Source organism: Elgaria multicarinata, chromosome 18 (genome assembly GCF_023053635.1).
Source record: "Elgaria multicarinata webbii isolate HBS135686 ecotype San Diego chromosome 18, rElgMul1.1.pri, whole genome shotgun sequence".
Classification (NCBI taxonomy): Eukaryota; Metazoa; Chordata; class Lepidosauria; order Squamata; family Anguidae; genus Elgaria; species Elgaria multicarinata.
The window spans coordinates 11,438,549-11,457,403 of record NC_086188.1 but is presented as its reverse complement, the minus strand read 5'-3'; the positions used below and the strand labels follow the sequence as shown (position 1 = coordinate 11,457,403).

At 44.5% G+C, this 18,855-nt stretch overlaps 1 protein-coding gene across 2 annotated transcripts in view; it reads left to right on the top strand.

Moving 5' to 3' along the window:
- The window catches only part of LOC134410450 (septin-2), a 69,043-nt gene that overhangs the window by 35,852 nt on the left and 14,336 nt on the right, over positions 1 to 18,855 (top strand). Inside the window, exons 11-12 of one of the 2 annotated variants that reach the window (XM_063143717.1) lie at positions 3,466 to 3,523; positions 16,338 to 16,428. In XM_063143717.1, coding sequence (XP_062999787.1) covers positions 3,466 to 3,523; positions 16,338 to 16,406 — 127 coding nt within the window. In that variant the 3' untranslated portion in view covers positions 16,407 to 16,428. Of the gene's footprint in view, positions 1 to 3,465; positions 3,524 to 16,337; positions 16,433 to 18,855 lie in introns of both variants that reach the window. The other variant, XM_063143718.1, reaches the window with a different exon arrangement.

Sequence of the window (18,855 nt, the reverse complement as noted above, 5' to 3'; positions counted from 1 at the left end):
CTGGTTTGATCTTCTTGTCAGATACATGTAGGGAACGCAATATAAATTCACGCTGAAGAACGTGGCGAGAGGGTGCTGTTGTACTCACGTCCAGCTGATGTCCTGATGTCCAGCTGGACATCAGGAAAAACTTCCTGACTGTTAGAGCAGTACGACAATGGAATCAGTTGCCTGGTGAGGTTGTGGCCTCTCCCACACTAGAGGCCTTCAAGAGGCAGCTGGACAACCATCTGTCAGGGATGCTTTAGGGTGGATTCCTGCATTGAGCAAGGGGTTGGACTCGATGGCCTTGTAGGCCCCTTCCAACTCTGTTATTCTATGATTCTGCTTGTGGGCCACTGTGTGTACATAGTGTTGGGTTAGATGGACACCTGGTCTGATCTGGAATCGCTGTTCTTATGTCCTTATGACCTTCTGAATTAAGAATGGCTGGACTACATTTCTGTAGACTGTGGATTCAAACAGTTTACCTAGGCCTACTGCCTCTGATACTGGAGGGAGCAGAGAGCCATCGGGACTAGTAGCCATTGTTATGTCTTCTCCTGATTCCGTTCTAACCTCACTTCTGATACATTATGTAAATCCTGTGCCCTTGAACATTCTTTTCAGGTTAGGAAAAGTAGCACCAAGTCCCAGAGGTCACCAGCATGGTTAATGAACAGTGTCAAGGAAGCTATTAGAGAAAAGAAGGCTTCTTTTATGAAGTGGAAGTCTTGCCCAAATGGGGAAAACAAGGGTGCTGTTGCATGCATGTCATGCTTGTAGGCATCCCATTGGGGAAGCTGGTAGGCCACTGTGTCAACAGAATGCTGGACTAGATGGACCCTTGGTCTGGTCCAGCAGGGCTCTTACGTTAACACCTTCCCTCTGAAGTTCCCCAACAACTAGTGTACATACAGCCACCAGGATTAGTAGCCACTGATAGCCTTATTGTCCATGAATTTGTCCAATTCCCTTTTAAAGCGATCCAAAGTGGTGGCCATCGCTACATCTTGTACAAGTGAATTCCATAATTTAACTACGTACTATGTGAAGAAGTACTTCCTTTTACCTGTCCTCAGGGCTGGTGCCAGACTATTTTGCACCCTAGGCAAGGTGAGCTACTTTCACACCCCCCCCCCCACACACACAAATGCCAACTTTGATTTTTAAGAACAGATGTTTCCTGGAAAAAAATAAGAAGCACAAAACTCGAAACTGCTAAATTTATTTTAAAGTGCAAGAAATACGTCATGCCAATTATAGCAAACAAATTGGAAAGGAACGTCTATGGGTCTAAAATGCATTATTTAATAGGAATATCACCTCCAAATCATCCCCCCGCAACTCACACGTGTGTGCACACACACACTCAGCATCACTCACTCCAAACAAACACACACATGAACACATGCATTCACTCAAAGACCCCCTATTCACCCCCATATTCACCCATATATTCTCTCTCTCTCTCTCTCTCTCTCTCTCTCTCTCTCTCTTCCGGGCGCGTTCCAGAAGTCCGAACGTGGAGCCTCCCCACCCCCACCCCAGTGTCCCTGGCTTCGCTTCGGCTGGGCGGGTGCAGGACGCCATCTCACCCACCCCCAGGCCCAGCTGAGTCTTCAGGCCGGGCCGGCTCACAGCCAACGCGCGTGAGTGCTGCACTGCGCCCGGCGCCCCTCTTTGCTTGGCGCTCTAGGCGGCCGCCTGAGTGGCCTCTATGGTAGCACCGGCCCTGCCTGTCCTGAATCGATTCCTCTGTGTGTGTTTTGAATTTTATATAACCAGGCAACTGTTTCGCTCTAGCCTCACTTCTGGTACTTTATGTAAAATGACCATTCTTTTCAGCATGTGAAGCTCTTCTGTTTATGCCGGAGCCTTTCCTAACGGCAAATCTGTTGCTCTCTGCTTTTCTTTGAAATTGCTCTGTGTACATCCAGGAATATTTCTAGTTAAGGAAATGACTTTGTGTGTCTGGGTTGCTGCTTTGTTTTCTGACCACGCTGGTGCCACTGGGTGGGGGCAGACGGTTGGCAGAGGAAATAGCTCCATAGAAATGTAAGTCAGAATTAGGGTGTGAAATTCAGGAGGATCTCTTATGAAACAAAAGTGGAAAAATAGGAAGGTAACAGCAGTGAGGGGCTTCCTGGGCTTGAGAAAACTGCCTGAAGCATTGTAGAAGGGCATTCCCCTTCACCCACCCCACCCCACCCGTCCCTCCCCATCTGGGAGAATGACCACAAGGATTTCGTCCTAGGATTCTAATCAATTACATTTGTGTAAATCAATCCTTGAACAGAACAATCGTTATTTGCTTTTAGATGATGCCTGCTTTGGACACCCTTCCCAATGGGGGTGCCCTTCTGGATGCATTGGATTACGACTCCCATTGGCCATGCTGGTTGGGGAATGGGAATTGCAGTCCCACACATTTGGAGGGCGCCTGCTTGGGGGAGGCTGATCTAGGAAAAAGTGCAAAAGCAAGGAAAACCCCGTGGGGGAGTAAAAAAGAAAAGCCAAAGGCAAAGGTAGAACCAGGCAATCTTCAAAACGGAATATTTACAAAAGTTTATTTACAGTGCAAAGGTACCGCCTACGCGTTTCGAACGCAACTGCGCTCTTCCTCAGGGCTTTTATAGAGTTCGTTAAGTTGTATTAGTGTTTCCTGGGCCATGGGTCACTGTCTGCTGTCCTTTGTTACAAGCAATTAGCCTAGTCAGTTTCTCCCTGCCCCAGTAAGAAATGAATAGTTTCATTTATTTATGCCTGATTCAAACAGAAAGACTGCTGGAAATCTTGTGTATGTGTGTTGATCGTCCCTGTGGCTTCTGTAATGTGAAACCATGTGGATCTGCTCCTGTTGTATTGGGAACCCTCTATATTGACCCTGTACTCACGTCCAAAGTGTGTGTGCCTGGTTTTGCCCCATGACCCTTTGTCCCAGCGTATCGCTGTCCACATTGCTGGAGGCAGAACTTCTACAACTGCGGAACGAAATGTCACAAAAGCCGTTGCTAGAAGATTGCATGCTGTAACACTGGCATTGTATGTGTTGCATGTGTTGCATTGTATGTAATTGCCTGGTCCTACCTTTGCCTTTGCCTTTTCTTTTTTATTGATCTAGGAAAAGGCATTTCCTCCTACATGAGAGAGTCTCCTTCCAAGTAGCTGTCATCCCCACCCACAGATTTGTATTGAAAGTACTTAACAGTGTGTTTTTAAAATCCGCCGCCCAATTAAAGGGTTTACCTTTCAAAAAAACTAAAAATTAAATGAGTTAATTTATCACATTAGTAAATTGAAGTGATCGCTAATGGAATTAATTAATACTCAATAAAAGTATCAGTGTTAATTATTACGCTAATCTCCATAGGAAAGGTTTTCAATTCAATTTTTGGGGGGAAAACCCTAATGCCAGGGCCAATCCCATGGCACTGTTGAAACCTTTCTGTGTCTTTTAATATTTGTGTGTATTGTATCTGGCAGGCCTGTGGAGGAAGAAGTGGTGGACAAGGATAGGATCCTTCAACAGAAGGAAGCAGAGGTAAGGTCATAAGCCATCAAGCATCTTCTGAAGGAGGCACTTGGTTGGGCTAATGGCTCAGTTCAGACAACACGTTAGTCAACGCAGTGTGAAAACTCTACTCAGTGGTTGAGTTTTTAGGGGCTACTCTTTATGCAACATGTTCTAACTCCACCGTTGTGTGACTGTGGGCTCCTGTGGAGTTGAGTAAGACGTTTGATTGACAGTTCCCCTGCCCTCTCTCCTTGCCCAGTCCTCCCGATGGTATCCCATCAGCCATTGCTGCAAAAAACCAATCCCAGTGACTTTCCTAGACCAGCATTCACTCCTTTCACTGCTCTTGCCAGGGAACCCTGTAGCCAGAGGAGAAAGTCCACGCAACACAACAGAAAACTCCACGGAGCCCTCCACATAACACAACACAGCCATTGTGCAGGAACTCTTCTCTGCGCAGCATGGATATTCTGCATGGAGTTCCCCCCCCAAAAAAAAACCCTCCACCATTGCGTGGAATTTTGCCGCCAGACAACGTATTTCTCATTAGTGGTGGAAAAACCACTGTGAAGTTCTAAAACTACCATTGAGAGATGTGTTGTCTGAACTGAGCCAATGACATTCTGAATAACGAATGAAAGCCAAACTAAAATTATTATTATTATTATTATTATTTATTTATATAGCACCATCAATGTACATGGTGCTGTACAGAGTAAAACAGTAAATAGCAAGACTCTGCCGCATAGGCTTACAATCTAATAAATGAAAACCTTTTTGTGGGCAAACTTTACTGCTTAGCCTCTGATCTCCCCCACCCTTTAGGTAAAGTAACCCATCATCTTAACCTGCTTCTGTATGATAGTCAAATAGGTTGACCATATGAAAAGGAGGACAGGGCTCCTGTATCTTTAACAGTTGCATAGAAAAGGGAATTTCAACAGGTGTCATTTGTATATATAGAGAACCTGGTAAAAGTCCCCCTTCATCACAACATTTAAAGCTGCAGGAGCTATACTAGTGAAGAGATTTAAAAGAGGGCAGGGCACCTGCAGCTTTAACTATTGTGATGAAGAGGGAATTTCCCCAGGTTCCCCATATATACAAATGACACCTGCTGAAATTTCCTTTTCAATACAACTGTTAAAGATACAGGAGCCCTGTCCTCCTTTTCATATGGTCACCCTAAGTCAAGTATCTAGCACCCACTACTGGCCTTTTCTTCTTTCATTATAATTTTTAAATTTTGTTTCCCAATACAATCATCCAAGACAGTTAAAATACTTCACCATAAAGCATAAATAGCATATTGTTGCTAAATCACATGGCTGGAACCTATTCCAATAATTGATAAGCGTTATCCAACTTTTGGGGGAAAGTCTGCATAGAGTTCATTCTCCCCTGCCCTTGCAACTTAATAACTTGTTATTTTCTCCATCAGCACGGCAGTGCAAATCTTCTTTTTCCATTGTACCACAGACGGTATGCATGTTACTCCCCTAAGAAGATCCTTACAGCTATTAACAGATATGCTGGCTGTTTCTAATTGGCACAGCTATCGAGCTGTACTCTGACGTGCCTTTTCAGTTCTTTAACTCTACCCAGTGCGGCATTTCTTTAATTTAAGTATCAAGTGGTACTGTTAATTCTTCCTTTTCTGTCCTGTCCATATGCCCTTTTCTGCTTCTTGATGCTCGTGGAATTAAAAGACTGGGGCCGGATCTACACTACTGCTTTAAAGCGCTTTATAACAGTTATAAAGCGCTTTAACTGCTTTAAAGCGCTATAAAACTGTTATAAAGCGCTTTAAAGCAATAGTGTAGATCCGGCCTGGGTTGACTGAGGCCCTTCTCAATTGCCTCTGCCATTGAGGGCAGTTAGGTTGGTAAGTACAAGAGAGAGGGTCTTCTCTGTAGTGGCCCCACACCTCTGGAATAACTTGCCATCTGGGGTTTGTGAGGCTCCATCTTTACAGGCCTTTAGGAAAGCTGTGAAGACACATTTGTTTTCTTTAGCTTTCTTTTGTGTTTTATGCTGATGTTCTTAACTGCAATTATTTTGGTCTTTTCTGGCTGCTGTATATTGTTAGCACTGGTGTTTATTGATTTTTGTTTCTCTGTTGAATTGGATTTTATAGTAAAAGCCTCTTGAGTAGGTTGTACCCTTAAAGGCAGCCTAAAACATATTTAAAAATGATAAATAAATAACAATCTAGAAATGTAGACGATATAGTGCATGCTTATTTTTGAATCCTGTGAGCCAATCCCATTGACTTAAGTAATGTGTATTGGGATTATTTATTTATTTATTTCATTTTTTTTTCATGTCCAGCCTCCAAAGAGTTCAAGGCCACATTCATAGTCCCCTGTTATGTATTCTCACAATCACTCTTTGATAGGCTAGGCTGAGATTGAGAGAGTTACTGGCCCAAGATAATTCAGTATGCTTGGTGGCTGCCGTGGGATTTCTATGGTTCTAGAGTGCCTTACTTAGATCACTCCACCACGTTGGCGTTTTAGGTATTTTTTTATGTTTAGGTTCCAGTTGTTTCCTTCTAAAGCCTTGGGATGGGTCACAGTATACCTTGCCTATTATTATGGTGGGGGAAATGTTTTAGCAACATTTCCATAAGGGGTTTGTTGTTGTTTATTCGTTCAGTCGTTTCCGACTCTTCGTGACTTCATGGACCAGCCCACGCCAGAGCTTTCTGTCGGCCATCGCCACCCCCAGCTCCCCCAAGGTCAAGTCTGTCACCTCCAGAATATCATCCCTCCATCTTGCCCTTGGTCGGCCCCTCTTCCTTTTGCCTTCCACTTTCCCTAGCATCAGCCTCTTCTCCAGGGTGTCCTGTCTTCTCATTATGTGGCCAAAGTACTTCAGTTTTGCCTTTAATACCATTCCCTCAAGTGAACAATCTGGCTTTATTTCCTGGAGTGTGGACTGGTTTGATCTTCTTGCAGTCCAAGGCACTCTCAGAATTTTCCTCCAACACCACTGTTCAAAAGAATCTATCTTTCTTCGCTCAGCTTTCCTTATGGTCCAGCTCTCGCAGCCATTTTGCCCATTTCCTTGACTAGGGAAGGATGCTGTGAAAGTGATCAAAAACAATAGTCTTGTGCCACTGCAAAGACTCATAAATTTATTAAGGCTTAAGCTTTCCTGGACTAGAATCCACTTCGTCAACTGCATGAAGAATAATCCTAAATTGCTAGGTTAACATTCACGTGAGTGTAAATAGTGAGGTCGGGATAATCATTGTAGGACAGTTTCTTACTGCATTTATTGTTCCTAAGCAAAGGCTGTTTGCTCCAGATGTTTTGGCCTACAATTCCCATGATCCTTCACGGTTGGCTATGCTGGCTAAGGCTGATGTTGTAGGCTGAAATATCTGGAGGGCCACAAAGTTGCCCACTTTCATTCTAAAGTGTGTTTTGGAAAGGGATTAAGCGAATTTCCCTGCTTCTAAGTTTTGTACGTCTGTGTGCGTGTGTGTGTGTGTGTGTGCATTGGAGACTTTTGGATATTTTTTAGAAAACACTTCTTTTGGGACTGGTCTCTTTTAAACAGCTGCCACTTAAACTTACAAAGGATTAGATAGAAATCGGAGGAAAACAAATTTGTTTTAAACTTTGACTGCCTGTCGTCCCCTTAAGAGATGAAGCAGCTTTCCTTAGTCTCTTGTATAGATAAGGTGGCACGAAATCTCTTTATCTCCAGAGCAGTCTGCTGAGGACTTAAGTAAGGGGAGGACTGGAGGGGGGGGGAACGGAGGGGGGGCAAAGCAGAGGAAATGGGCTTGCATTCCTCCGTCTTTGCTGAGAACACAAACATCAATTTCCCTTTCTGTTTTTACATTCTGAACAGCAATAGTGCTTGAAGTTCTATTTACAGATCCGCAAGGTTTATGTAACCTCAGAAGGGAATGTAGGCTTGGGAAGATGCCAGGCCCATCACGATCAAGACATCATTTCTGCTAAATAATCATTCTGGATTTTATCAAAGGACACTGTCCTTGGTTGCTTGGAACCATTAATCTCTCGCCTGCTTTCTTCAGCCGCCATTACAGGACTGTTTCTGACATGTGTACATTTTGTGTGTGTGCTTTTTACACAGACAGCTGGCTTCTGTTTTCCGAGCTGCCCTTTTTATATATTTTCCCCGGATGCAAACTTATTTATATTTTCAAAGCAGAAGGCTGTTTTAGAAAAGTAATTCGTACTGGGTCTGCCCGTCCTGTGATCACTTTAAGAAGGAAGGATCGCTAGGCATATGTTATATGCTAGGCACTGGTTCCTCTCCGTTCGGCCCTGGTTAGGCCTCATCTAGAGTATTGCGTCCAGTTCTGGGCTCCACAATTCAAGAAGGATGCAGACAAGCTGGAGCGTGTTCAGAGGAGGGCAACCAGGATGATCAGGGGTCTGGAAACAAAGCCCTATGAAGAGAGACTGAAAAAACTGGGCATGTTTAGCCTGGAGAAGAGAAGATTGAGGGGAGACATGATAGCACTCTTCAAATACTTAAAAGGTTGTCACACAGAGGAGGGCCAGGATCTCTTCTCGATCCTCCCAGAGTGCAGGACACGGAATAACGGGCTCAAGTTAAAGGAAGCCAGATTCCGGCTGGACATCAGGAAAAACTTCCTGACTGTTAGAGCAGTGCGACAATGGAATCAGTTACCTAGGGAGGTTGTGGGCTCTCCCACACTAGAGGCCTTCAAGAGGCAGCTGGACAGCCACCAGTCAGGGATGCTTTAGGGTGGATTCCTGCATTGAGCAGGGGGTTGGACTCGATAGTCTTGTAGGCCCCTTCCAACTCTGCTATTCTATGATTTTATGATTCTATATTATTATTATTATTATTATTATTATTATTATTATTATTATTAATAAGTATATTATTATTATATTTATTTGTATCTCACCTTTTGCCCAATATACACAGCTAAAAACAAATTAAACCATTAATCAAGTTAAAACCAATATATAATTTAAGCACACAGACAGGAAACTTAAAACACACATAGATGCTCTCCCTCCCTCTATGTGTGTGTGTGTGTGTGTGTGTTGCCCCCCCCCCCAGGTAGAGATATTAGTGTTTCCTGGGCCATGGGTCACTGTCTGCTGTCCTTTGTTACAAGCAATTAGCCTAGTCAGTTTCTCCCTGCCCCAGTAAGAAATGAATAGTTTCATTTATTTATGCCTGATTCAAACAGAAAGACTGCTGGAAATCTTGTGTTGCTAGAAGATCGCAGGCTGTAACACTGGTACTGCATGTGTTCAATCCTCTTCCTTCTCTTGCTTGACTCCCACACTAGAGGCTTTCAAGAGGCAGCTGGACAAGCATCTGTCGGGGATGCTTTAGGGTGGATTCCTTCATTGAGCAGGGGGTTGGACTCGATGGCCTTGTAGGCCCCTTCCAACTCTGCTATTCTATGATTCTATGATTCTATGACTTCTCGTTGCTGCCCCTTGGCAAACTACACAAGCATCAGTTTTGAAAAAGCAGCTGGCATTCTATAGCAGCACGAAGCAGCTCTTAAAGCAACGATTCTTCGTGACAACCGTATTCTATGACGTATGCTGTCATTGAACGTGCATCTTGCTCATCTCGGCTTTTTATTTTGCCTTAGCTCTGTTAGTCTTGCCTTTTCATTTATTTTTGATGTTACAGATTTAAAAAGCAAAACAAATGCGTGGCTGCACAGCAGTTAAGGAGCCACAAGGGGGCACTGTGTGGAACAGGCTGGATCGTTGTTGAATCCCCAGGGCCTGATAAATATGCAGATAATGTAGGAATTTGGGAAAGAGAGAGGATGATATTTAACATGAAGCAGTAAATACAGCAGCAGCATGAATATAAAAGTTCAATATGCTGTGAAATTATTATTCCTCCTTGGAGAAATTAGCATTGCTAAGAGATAAATATCAGAGGCGTAACTGTTGCAGCAAATTCTGATCGTTACAGTTTCTTTACAATGGTTTTGGCAAGTTAATGGTGTTTTTCTTTAAAAAGAAGATGGATTTCTTGCTACTGTTTTATTCTTATAGCTTCTTATAGTGGGGAAAAAACATGCAAGCTATGGTCCATCAGACAACTCTTCAAGATGCAACAAAGCTTTTTTTTGTATTTGTATTTTCATTAATGAGAGATGTTCCTTTTAGTTGTGGTTTTGGGGTGTGGAGTGAAGAAAGCGTCTTGCTACTTTTGAGGAGCCCACAGCAATCACAATATGGGGATCAGAAGTTAACTAGCCCCACCCCTTCTCAGACCTTGACACACTATAATGAGGAATGTTACATTTCTGCTTAAAAGCTGCTAGAGCAGCCTTCCTCAACCTGGGGCGCTCCAGATGTGTTGGACTACAACTCCCAGAATGCCCCAGCCAGCTGGCTGGGGCATTCTGGGAGATGCAGTCCAACACATCTGGAGCGCCCCAGGTTGAGGAAGGCTGTGCTAGAGGGAAAAATGGACCAAGTAGGCACATATACATCATATACATGCACCTGATGTCTAGTTTCTGGTTGGTGGCCGGGGGTTAGCTGAGCGGGGCATAGGTGTAGCTACGGCATCTCTGACAGATGGCCATCGAGTAAATACCTCCAGTGAAGGAGAACCCACCACCTCCTGGGGCAGTGTCCGTTCCACAACTGAACAGCTCTCTCCGTTAAGAGAGCGCTCCTAATGTTTAGCTGAAATCTGCTTCTCTGCAATTGCCACCCGTTGATTTTAGCTCTGCCCTCTGGGACAGCAGAGAAACAAGTATGCTCCAACCTGCTGCCATGCCTCCTCGTAGAACATTTTATTTATTTATTTATTGCATTTATAACTCGCCTTTTTCCTCCAAAGAACCCAAGGCGGCGTACATAATCCTCCTCTCCATGTTATCCTCACAATAAAAGGAGGTAGGTTGGGCTGAGAGAGTCAGCGACTGGCCCAAAGTCACCCAATGGCTTTCCATGGCTGAGTGGGGACTAGAACCCGGATCTCCCGACTCCCAGTCCGACACTTTAGCCACTACGCCACACTGGCTCTCGAACATGCTGTGCAGAAGGTTCAAAGCTCAATCACTGCCATTCCCAGTAAAAAGGCTCTTGGACACTATGGGAGAAAAGGCTGTTGTGAGTTGCTGGTGGGCCGTTCTAACTAAGTTCTAATTCAGGTGGCCCAATGGCCGTCCAGGGCAAGACAGTTCTGTATATGTGCCACTATATTGTTGGGGACAGGACACCAAATTAGTTTGTTTCCAAATTAGTTCACATAGGGCAACATTCCCCAACCTGGTTTCCTCCAGATGCGTTGTACTGCCACTCCCATCACCCCCAGCCAACAGGCATGGCTGGTTGAGCATGATGGGAGTTGTAGTTCAAAACATCTGGATGATGCCAGGTCACCCTCCCTAATCCTCCAACGTTACTTTCAGGCTTTCTCAATTTTTTTCTACCAAAAGAATAGAAAAGAAAAGGCCTTTTGTTTAAAAATCAGCTTGTTCTAAATACAAAAAGTTAACAATTGCTGCTCCTAAATAACACTAGCACAGGATCTTGTCACACTTGAAGAATGTAACTTTTATGAAGCCCCATTTAAAAAAAGAAGTTTCCCGCGGGAGTCTTGAAATAAATAATAATTGCAACCAGTTTTTGATAATGATTGTGGCTTTTCTTTTTTTTTGGCCTGGATGCCTCAAGATTAGTGGTTAGTTAAAAATACCTTGAATACCAAAGATCCCATTTAGCATCGTGGGAACGTCTTCCTGTTACTGGCTGCTCCATGGGCTGAAATTCTCTTGGTCCTTCACCCTACAGTCCGCCGCATTTTATTAGAGACGCGTAGCTATTTCTGTCTCTCTTGCTTTTCCTCGGCTGACCGGCCGAATGGCTGCGAAAATATCCCGGTGTATTCTCTCCTTCCCTTTCCTTTGTTCAAAGCAAGGCTGAGCGTGATCTTTGTTCCTGGCTTGTGTCTGAGGCTTCATCAGTACATGCCCTCCATCGCAGAAATCGCCTGCGTTTCTGAGCATGTTGTCAACGACAAGATTTAGAACAGCGGGAACGCTTGCAGCTCATTAGAATGTTTTAATTTGTATCCCTGTAGCGCTGCTATTGTACAAAGCAAAAGTCAGGCTTGGCGCTCTAGAGGAACTTGCATTTTATCTTGAGACAAGAGGAGGGTTTGATAAAGATAACAGATCAGTAGAAGAGAGGGCGGAATGGGAGGACGTATATTTATTTATTATATTTCCATACCGTCCATTAGCCAAAGCTGGCGGGGAGTTTACAAGACACAGGGTAAAAAGGTGTACAGGTTTGGGGGCTCACGAACGCCACACGCCTCATTTATCGTGCTTTTGTGCCTTGTTCCAGGCCTAACTGAATAGCTCAAGTTTCAGTACAAATCGGATTAGTGTTAGGCATCCCCAAGGGTGGGGTCAAATTACTCCCCCCCCCCGAACCCAGATCTGCCCTGTGGCCTCTGATCTGGCACAATCACCTGGCTCCCTCCTGGCTGCGTCCAGTTTCTGGCCAGGTTGCAGGCTAATCCTGTTTGGCCTCCTACCGACCCTGCTCAAATAGTGTGCGGCAAGTTGCACAGGGTCTCCAAGGGTTGCCCAAGCAGCAGCCCATGGCAACTGAGCTTCTGTACCTGCCCCGTTGAGGCTTGCAGGCAGATTCTGGCCAGCTGCTCTGACAAGCAACACAACGCCATCGTATGTCGCCTTCTTCTCATATTGCAGCGGCAGGGGCAGGCGGTGGTGGTGGTAATGCTTATCATAGAATCACAGAATAGCAGAGTTGGAAGGGGCCTACAAGGCCATCGAGTCCAACCCCCTGCTCAAGGCAGGAATCCACCCTAAAGCATCCCTGACTGGTGGCTGTCCAGCTGCCTCTTGAAGGCCTCTAGTGTGGGAGAGCCCACAACCTCCCTAGGGAACTGGTTCCATTGTTGTACTGCTCTAACAGCCAGGAAGTTTTTCCTGATGTTCAGCCGGAATCTGGCTTCCTGTCACTTGAGCCCGTTATTCCGTGTCCTGCACTCTGGGAGGATGGAGAAGAGATCCCGGCCCTCCTCTGTGTGGCAACCTTTTAAGTATTTAAAGAGTGCTCTCATGTCTCCCCTCAGTCTTCTCTTCTCCAGGCTAAACATGCCCAGTTTTTTCAGTCTCTCTTCATAGGGCTTTGTTTCCAGACCCCTGATCATCTTGGTTGCCCTCCTCTTTGTTTCCAGCCCCCCCTCCTTCCCATTGCATAGGTTGAGCCGGAGACGAGGTTAGCCATTCCCTGCTATCATATGATTCTGCTTTATGGCTCCAATTTAGCCTCTCTCTGCAGCAACATTTTTTACTGTCGCCCCTTGGGATGGTGTGTTCTCCAAAGCTGCCATGATGCAGTACTTTTCCTGGGCCTCAGTAAATAGCTTGGTTTCCCGTACAGATTAAGTCAGCGGTGGGCTGATCCAAATTGCCTCCTCGACCACCCCGGCCTCCATCGTGGCAGCAAAAAAGCAACCGTTTTTGTTGAAAAGCAGCTGTGCTTCTGGGAGGCCGTTCTGCCTCCATGCTCTGCGGACGCTACTCTTGTGCGTTGTTTTCAAGTGAAACCGTTGCTTTTTTTGGGTGGGTGGGTGGGTGGGGGAAGCCGCCACCATCGTGGTGGCAAATTCACCAACAGAGTCAGGGGGCAGTAGAAGTCAACACCAGCAACAAAAAGGCAGAGGCCCATCTGCTCCTCTCTGTTTTGCCCACCCCTGGTGTGTACCTGAAAGGAAGTACCTTGGGTTTAGCACTGCAGGCCAGACTGGAAATGTATCATGAGCTGCAGGAGAGCTGTAGCTAACCTGCCCTTGCTTGTAGCTGACACTATTTGCTTGCTGTTTTAATAAATTTGGTGAGTTTCCAGACTGGGGTGGTCGCTCAAAAGCTGGTAAACCGGAAAGCGGTTGGTCAGAGATAGGGTGTCTGTCCATCTGGGGAATGCTTTCTGGCTGTATTTGGAGGTCATGGCGGATATAACACATCCTCCTATATCGGCATTATAGGGAGGGGATCTTGCCGACCTCCTCGGTTCGACTCCCTCCCCTGTTTGCGGCTGCAGTGGTACGTCCTGCATGGACTTTGGAACCTGGTTCCTATTGCCTGCTCTTTCCGCACCTGTTTTCAAGTCATGGAAGCAAACCTGAAGACCGATTCCATTTTCTGCCCTGAATATTTATGAGCGGCTCTTCATTTCCCTCCTTGCCAAGGTAAATGTCACAAGTGAGGGAGCGTTTCCATTCTTTACACGGAATGTAGGGCAAAGCCGTTCACCCTGGAACGCTTCTGGCTGTCGCTGCTAAACGCAGGGGGTTTAAACGATCTCGTCCGTTTCCGCGCAGTGCGCAAGGTAAATGGTCGTCCCCAAGACCTTCCACCAAAAGGAGAACTTTTCAAGTGGGGTTGTGTAAATGCAACCTTGGTAGCTGTAGCTGAAATGAATTCTTGCAGGGGCCGGCCCCACCGTTAGGCAAAGTGAAGCTGTCGCTTCGGGTGGCAGATATAAGGAGGTGGTTGCAAGGTATTAGAGGAGAGACCTGTGTGTTGTGGAACATTCCCTAAGTTAGCCTGCTGCCTTCACGAGCAGGGAAGGATGCTGTCCCATCATCAGTGTTGAAGACAGCGCCATCTTGTTATTTGCCTCAGGCGGCAAAATGCCTTGGGGGCGGCCCTGAATTATTGTGTTTGTGTATATATCTATATCTATATATATCTCCATCCATACAGAGTAAATAGCCACTTGAGAACTTTGGCGGTGTAGTAACTAGCCTAGCTTCCCCCAACCTTTTATTTTTTAATGTAATGTTTGACGCTACGGATTTGATTTGATTTTCTAATGTTCCTTCTCCATAGCCTGTTCCTATAACATGCTGGGAGTATGGTTGCAGAAGGGCCTGGTACCTCCAAAACCTCCCCTTACCCCAGAAAATCCTTTGCCTACTGCATGTTTGCTGACTGTATTTATATCATAATCATTTATAACCCAAGTTGCTCACACAAATACAAAGCACATGTACAAATGATAATTTTTAAGCAAGCCTTTTAAAAAAGAATATTTATTTATTGTTTATTTATTTATTAATTATTATTATTATTATTTATTTTTTATATGTTCAAGCAGACCTTTGCCTTGTAAAACGGTCTGTTGTGTTGGGTGCTGTTTTTATTTTGTAATTTTTGGTGTGTGCTTAGACTTGTTTTTAATGTATCTTGGAAGGAAAGGAAAGAAACCTCTCGTGCAAGCACTGAGTCATTACTGACTCTTGGAGGGACGCCAGCTTTCGCTGACATTTTCTTGGCAGGCCTTATAGCGGGGTGGTTTGCCGTTGCCTTCCCCGGCCATTATTACCTTTCCCCCAGCTAACTGGGTACTCATTTTACCGACCTCGGGAGGATGGAAGGCTGAGTCGACCCGAGCCGGCTGCCTGAGAACCAGCTTCCGCTGGGATCGAACTCAGGCCGTGGGGAGAGTTTCAGCTGCTTTACCACTCTGCTTTACCACTCTGCGCCATCTTACCATTATTTTAACCTACGTTGTTTTCTTTTTTTAAAAAAAACTTCTCTTCATAATTGTTACCCGCCTTGATTGCCGTTTTCTTAATTGATAGGTGGGGTATAAATTGAAATTATTTATTTATTTATTTAAAAATCTTTGTTTTAATGTAACCAAGAAGTGATCAGTCCCCTAACAATCGATGTCTAAACAGCTGTTATATAGAATTAATTGATACAATTTGTGGGTGGGTGTGAGAATAATACAACAATACATTTTCATTTCAATTTTTCTTTTAAATTGAAATGAAAGTGATAGCAATAATTGAATACTACTGCTACTAATAAAATAATAATAATAGAATAATACTAATTGTTAGTAATTATAATTAATTTTGAAAACCGTCACAATGGCCCGCCCCGTTCAGACAACACGCTAAACCATGCTGCTTAACCACAAAATGGTTAAGGGAATGCCGTTAACCATTTTGTGGTTAAGCTTCATGGTTTAGCATGTTGTCTGAACAAGGCCCTAGTTAGTTCCACTTAGAGTAAACCCATTGAAACGAATGGGACTTCAGTTACACTGGCCTGGTTCAGACAACACACTAAACCATGCTGCTTAACCACAAAATGATTAATGGAATGTCCCTTAACCATTTTGTGGTTAAGCTGCATGGTTTAGCATGTTGTCTGAGCAAGGCCCTAGTTAGTTCCACTTAGAGTAAACCCATTGAAACGAATGGGACTTCAGTTACACTGGCCTGGTTCAGACAACACACTAAACCATGCTGCTTAACCACAAAATGATTAATGGAATGTCCCTTAACCATTTTGTGGTTAAGCTGCATGGTTTAGCATGTTGTCTGAGCAAGGCCCTAGTTAGTTCCACTTAGAGTAAACCCATTGAAACGAATGGGACTTCAGTTAGACTGGCCTGGTTCAGACAACACACTAAACCATGCTGCTTAACCACAAAACGATTAAGGGAATGTCCATTAACCATTTTGTGGTTAAGCAGCATGGTTTAGCATGTTGTCTGAATGGGGCCATTGAAATACAAGGAAGTACAGCGCCAGGGTATCGTGCCCTCCTCTCTTTTGTACTTTCTTGAAGCAAATGTCATATGGTAATTCTGTTATCAGCTGCCTTAAGTCAGGCTGCGACCCCTAGTTGTACTGACCCACTAGTTGAAAACCAGAGCCCTAGCAGCAGATAACGCTGAGTTAATGCCCAGGCCATAACAAAATGCAGAGGGTTAGTAGCTGGTTGGATTTTAATGGCACTGGACACTGAAATGTAACGTCTGTTTCTTCCGCACAGTTGCGTCGGATGCAGGAGATGATTGCCAAGATGCAAGCCCAAATGAGGATGAAACCTGGCGACGAATGAGACGCTATCCAGGCCGTTGACAGTAGGTGTGTCTTCGGGTTTTGCAGGTCTTGGGTTAATAAGTGTTGGGTGTTCTCTCTTCATCCCCCATCCTCCCGGCAAAACCAACGAAATAAAAATCTCCAAATTGAGCTACGCTTCTTGGGGATTTCAAGCAAGCAGAAGAATGATTAAGCTGGCCGCGTCGTGTCCAAGACGAAAACAAGACAGTAAATCAGATTGAATTCCGGCTTTCTTTCATAAATGTATTTGTATAGGATGCCTTTGGTCCTCCGGGCTAAGGTGTTTCATCTGCAGCTTGGCAAGAATGAATCATGCCTGAAGGCCTGTTCTGGTTTCAGAGAGGTACACTTCTCATGTTTTCCCTAAACTTATGGAAATGAAAAACACAGCAGCGCCTGACATTTGTTGCTACCGTTGCGGAATACTTAAGTATTAAGACACCCGCTTTGGTTTGCTGATCTGCTGGAATGTAAAGCTGAAATAAAATGGTTTATATTCTACCTTATGACCGCGTGGCAGCTGCCAACATTCCAGCCATTAAATATGGAGGGTTTTTTTTGTTGCCTCTACTTGAACCTTTAGTTTTCCTGTTTGTATTAAACACAAACACAGCCCTTTTTCTTTTCTTTCTTTCTTTCTTTCTTTCTTTCTTTCTTTCTTTCTTCATTGCCATAGAGACCGTAGCTTGCTGCAAATTGCTCTCCACAATTCAGAAAGCCAAAATCCTGCAAGTTCACCAGGAACTAAATCAACCAGACTGATGATAACTTACTTAACCAAAGTGAAATCTGCACGATTCTCTTCAGATTCCTAGATAGCGCAGTAGCAGAATGGGGCGTGTGAAGGGGTTCATGAACGAATGTATGAAAATTGGAAGCATCTGTCAAACTGGCCACTGGTAGACATAGTGGTGGCCACAATTTGGATGGCTTTAAAAGGGGGCTGGATAAAATCCTGGAGGAGGAGGCTATCCATGGCTACTAGTCCTGATGGCTATCTACTACCTCCAGTATCAGAGCCATGTTTCTCGCCTGCCCAAGGGCCTCTACTTCCCTTGCTCGGCTCCGCCCATTTTCTTCTGCTGCCCCTTACGCCTGGAACGCTCTTCCAGAACATTTGAGAACTACAAGTTCAATCGCAGCTTTTAAAGCTCAACTAAAAACTTTTCTTTTTCCTAAAGCTTTTAAAACTTGATGTTGTGCAGACTTTATACTGTTAGTTTTGCCCTACCCTGTGCCTGCTTACCCTACCCTGTGCCTGTTGGCATTCTCTTCCCCTCCTTATTGTTTTACTATGATTTTATTAGATTGTAAGCCTATGCGGCAGGGCCTTGCTATTTACTGTTTTACTCTGTACAGCACCATGTACATTGATGGTGCTATATAAATAATAATAATAATAATAATAATAATAACAACAATAACAGTAAAGCTATGTGCAACAGTTGCTGGGGAACATGGGTGGGAGGGTCCTGCTTGTGGGTTCCTGGTCAACAGCTGGTTGGCCACTGTGTGAACAGAGTGCTGGACTACATGGACCCTTGGTCTAATCCAACAGGGCTCTTTTGATGTTCTTAGGGTTGTATGCCCTGCTGAATATGCAATAACTGTGTACCTATGTATAGTTCTCATCCAAACCATAGAGAGAGCAATATAGAGTGGTGCAGCTTGTCTACCCAACATACATCGTTGATCAGTGGCATTCTCCAGTGTTTCCTGTGTGCCTGTTCCCTACCTCAACCCTGCTTTGAAACTGACTGATGTTTCATCCGCAAACACACATATCAGCATGCATAATTCGGTGAGCTGAATATGCAAAAGTGAGAAAATGAACAGGCACACAAGTGCCTCCCAACCCCTGTCCCCAAGATATCTGTGGTTAAATGAAACATTTGATCATGGCAATAAAAGAATGGTTATGGGTTTATGCTAACAAACACTGCAGCCACTTCCTACGTCTCACCTGCAGGTCCCTTGGTGGACTGTGCTCCAAGTCTACAAAATCAAATTATTCTTACGATACATTCTTGTAAAGTCTGCATGCTCAGTGTGCTGCATATATGGTCGAAGATTACATTGTGGGCTTTGAGCAGTTTGTTTGATGATTGACTATTCCACTTCTGAAATCTCTTCATTGGCTTCCAATTCACCTTAGAATCCAATATAAGCTTCTCCTGTTGACTTTCAAAGCTTTTCACAGTCTAGCTCCTTCCTATCATTCTTCCCTCGTCTCTCACTATTCCCCCGCTCGTGCTCTTCGCTCATCGAATGCCATGTTTCTTACCTGCCCAAGGGTCTCTACTTCTCTTGCTCGGCTTCGTCCATTTTCTCTCGCTGCCCTTTATGCCTGGGATTCTCTTCCAGAGCATTTGCGGATCATGAGTTCAGTTACTGTTTTTTGAAAGCTCAATTGAAAACTTGTCTTTTTTCTACAGCTTTTAGAACGT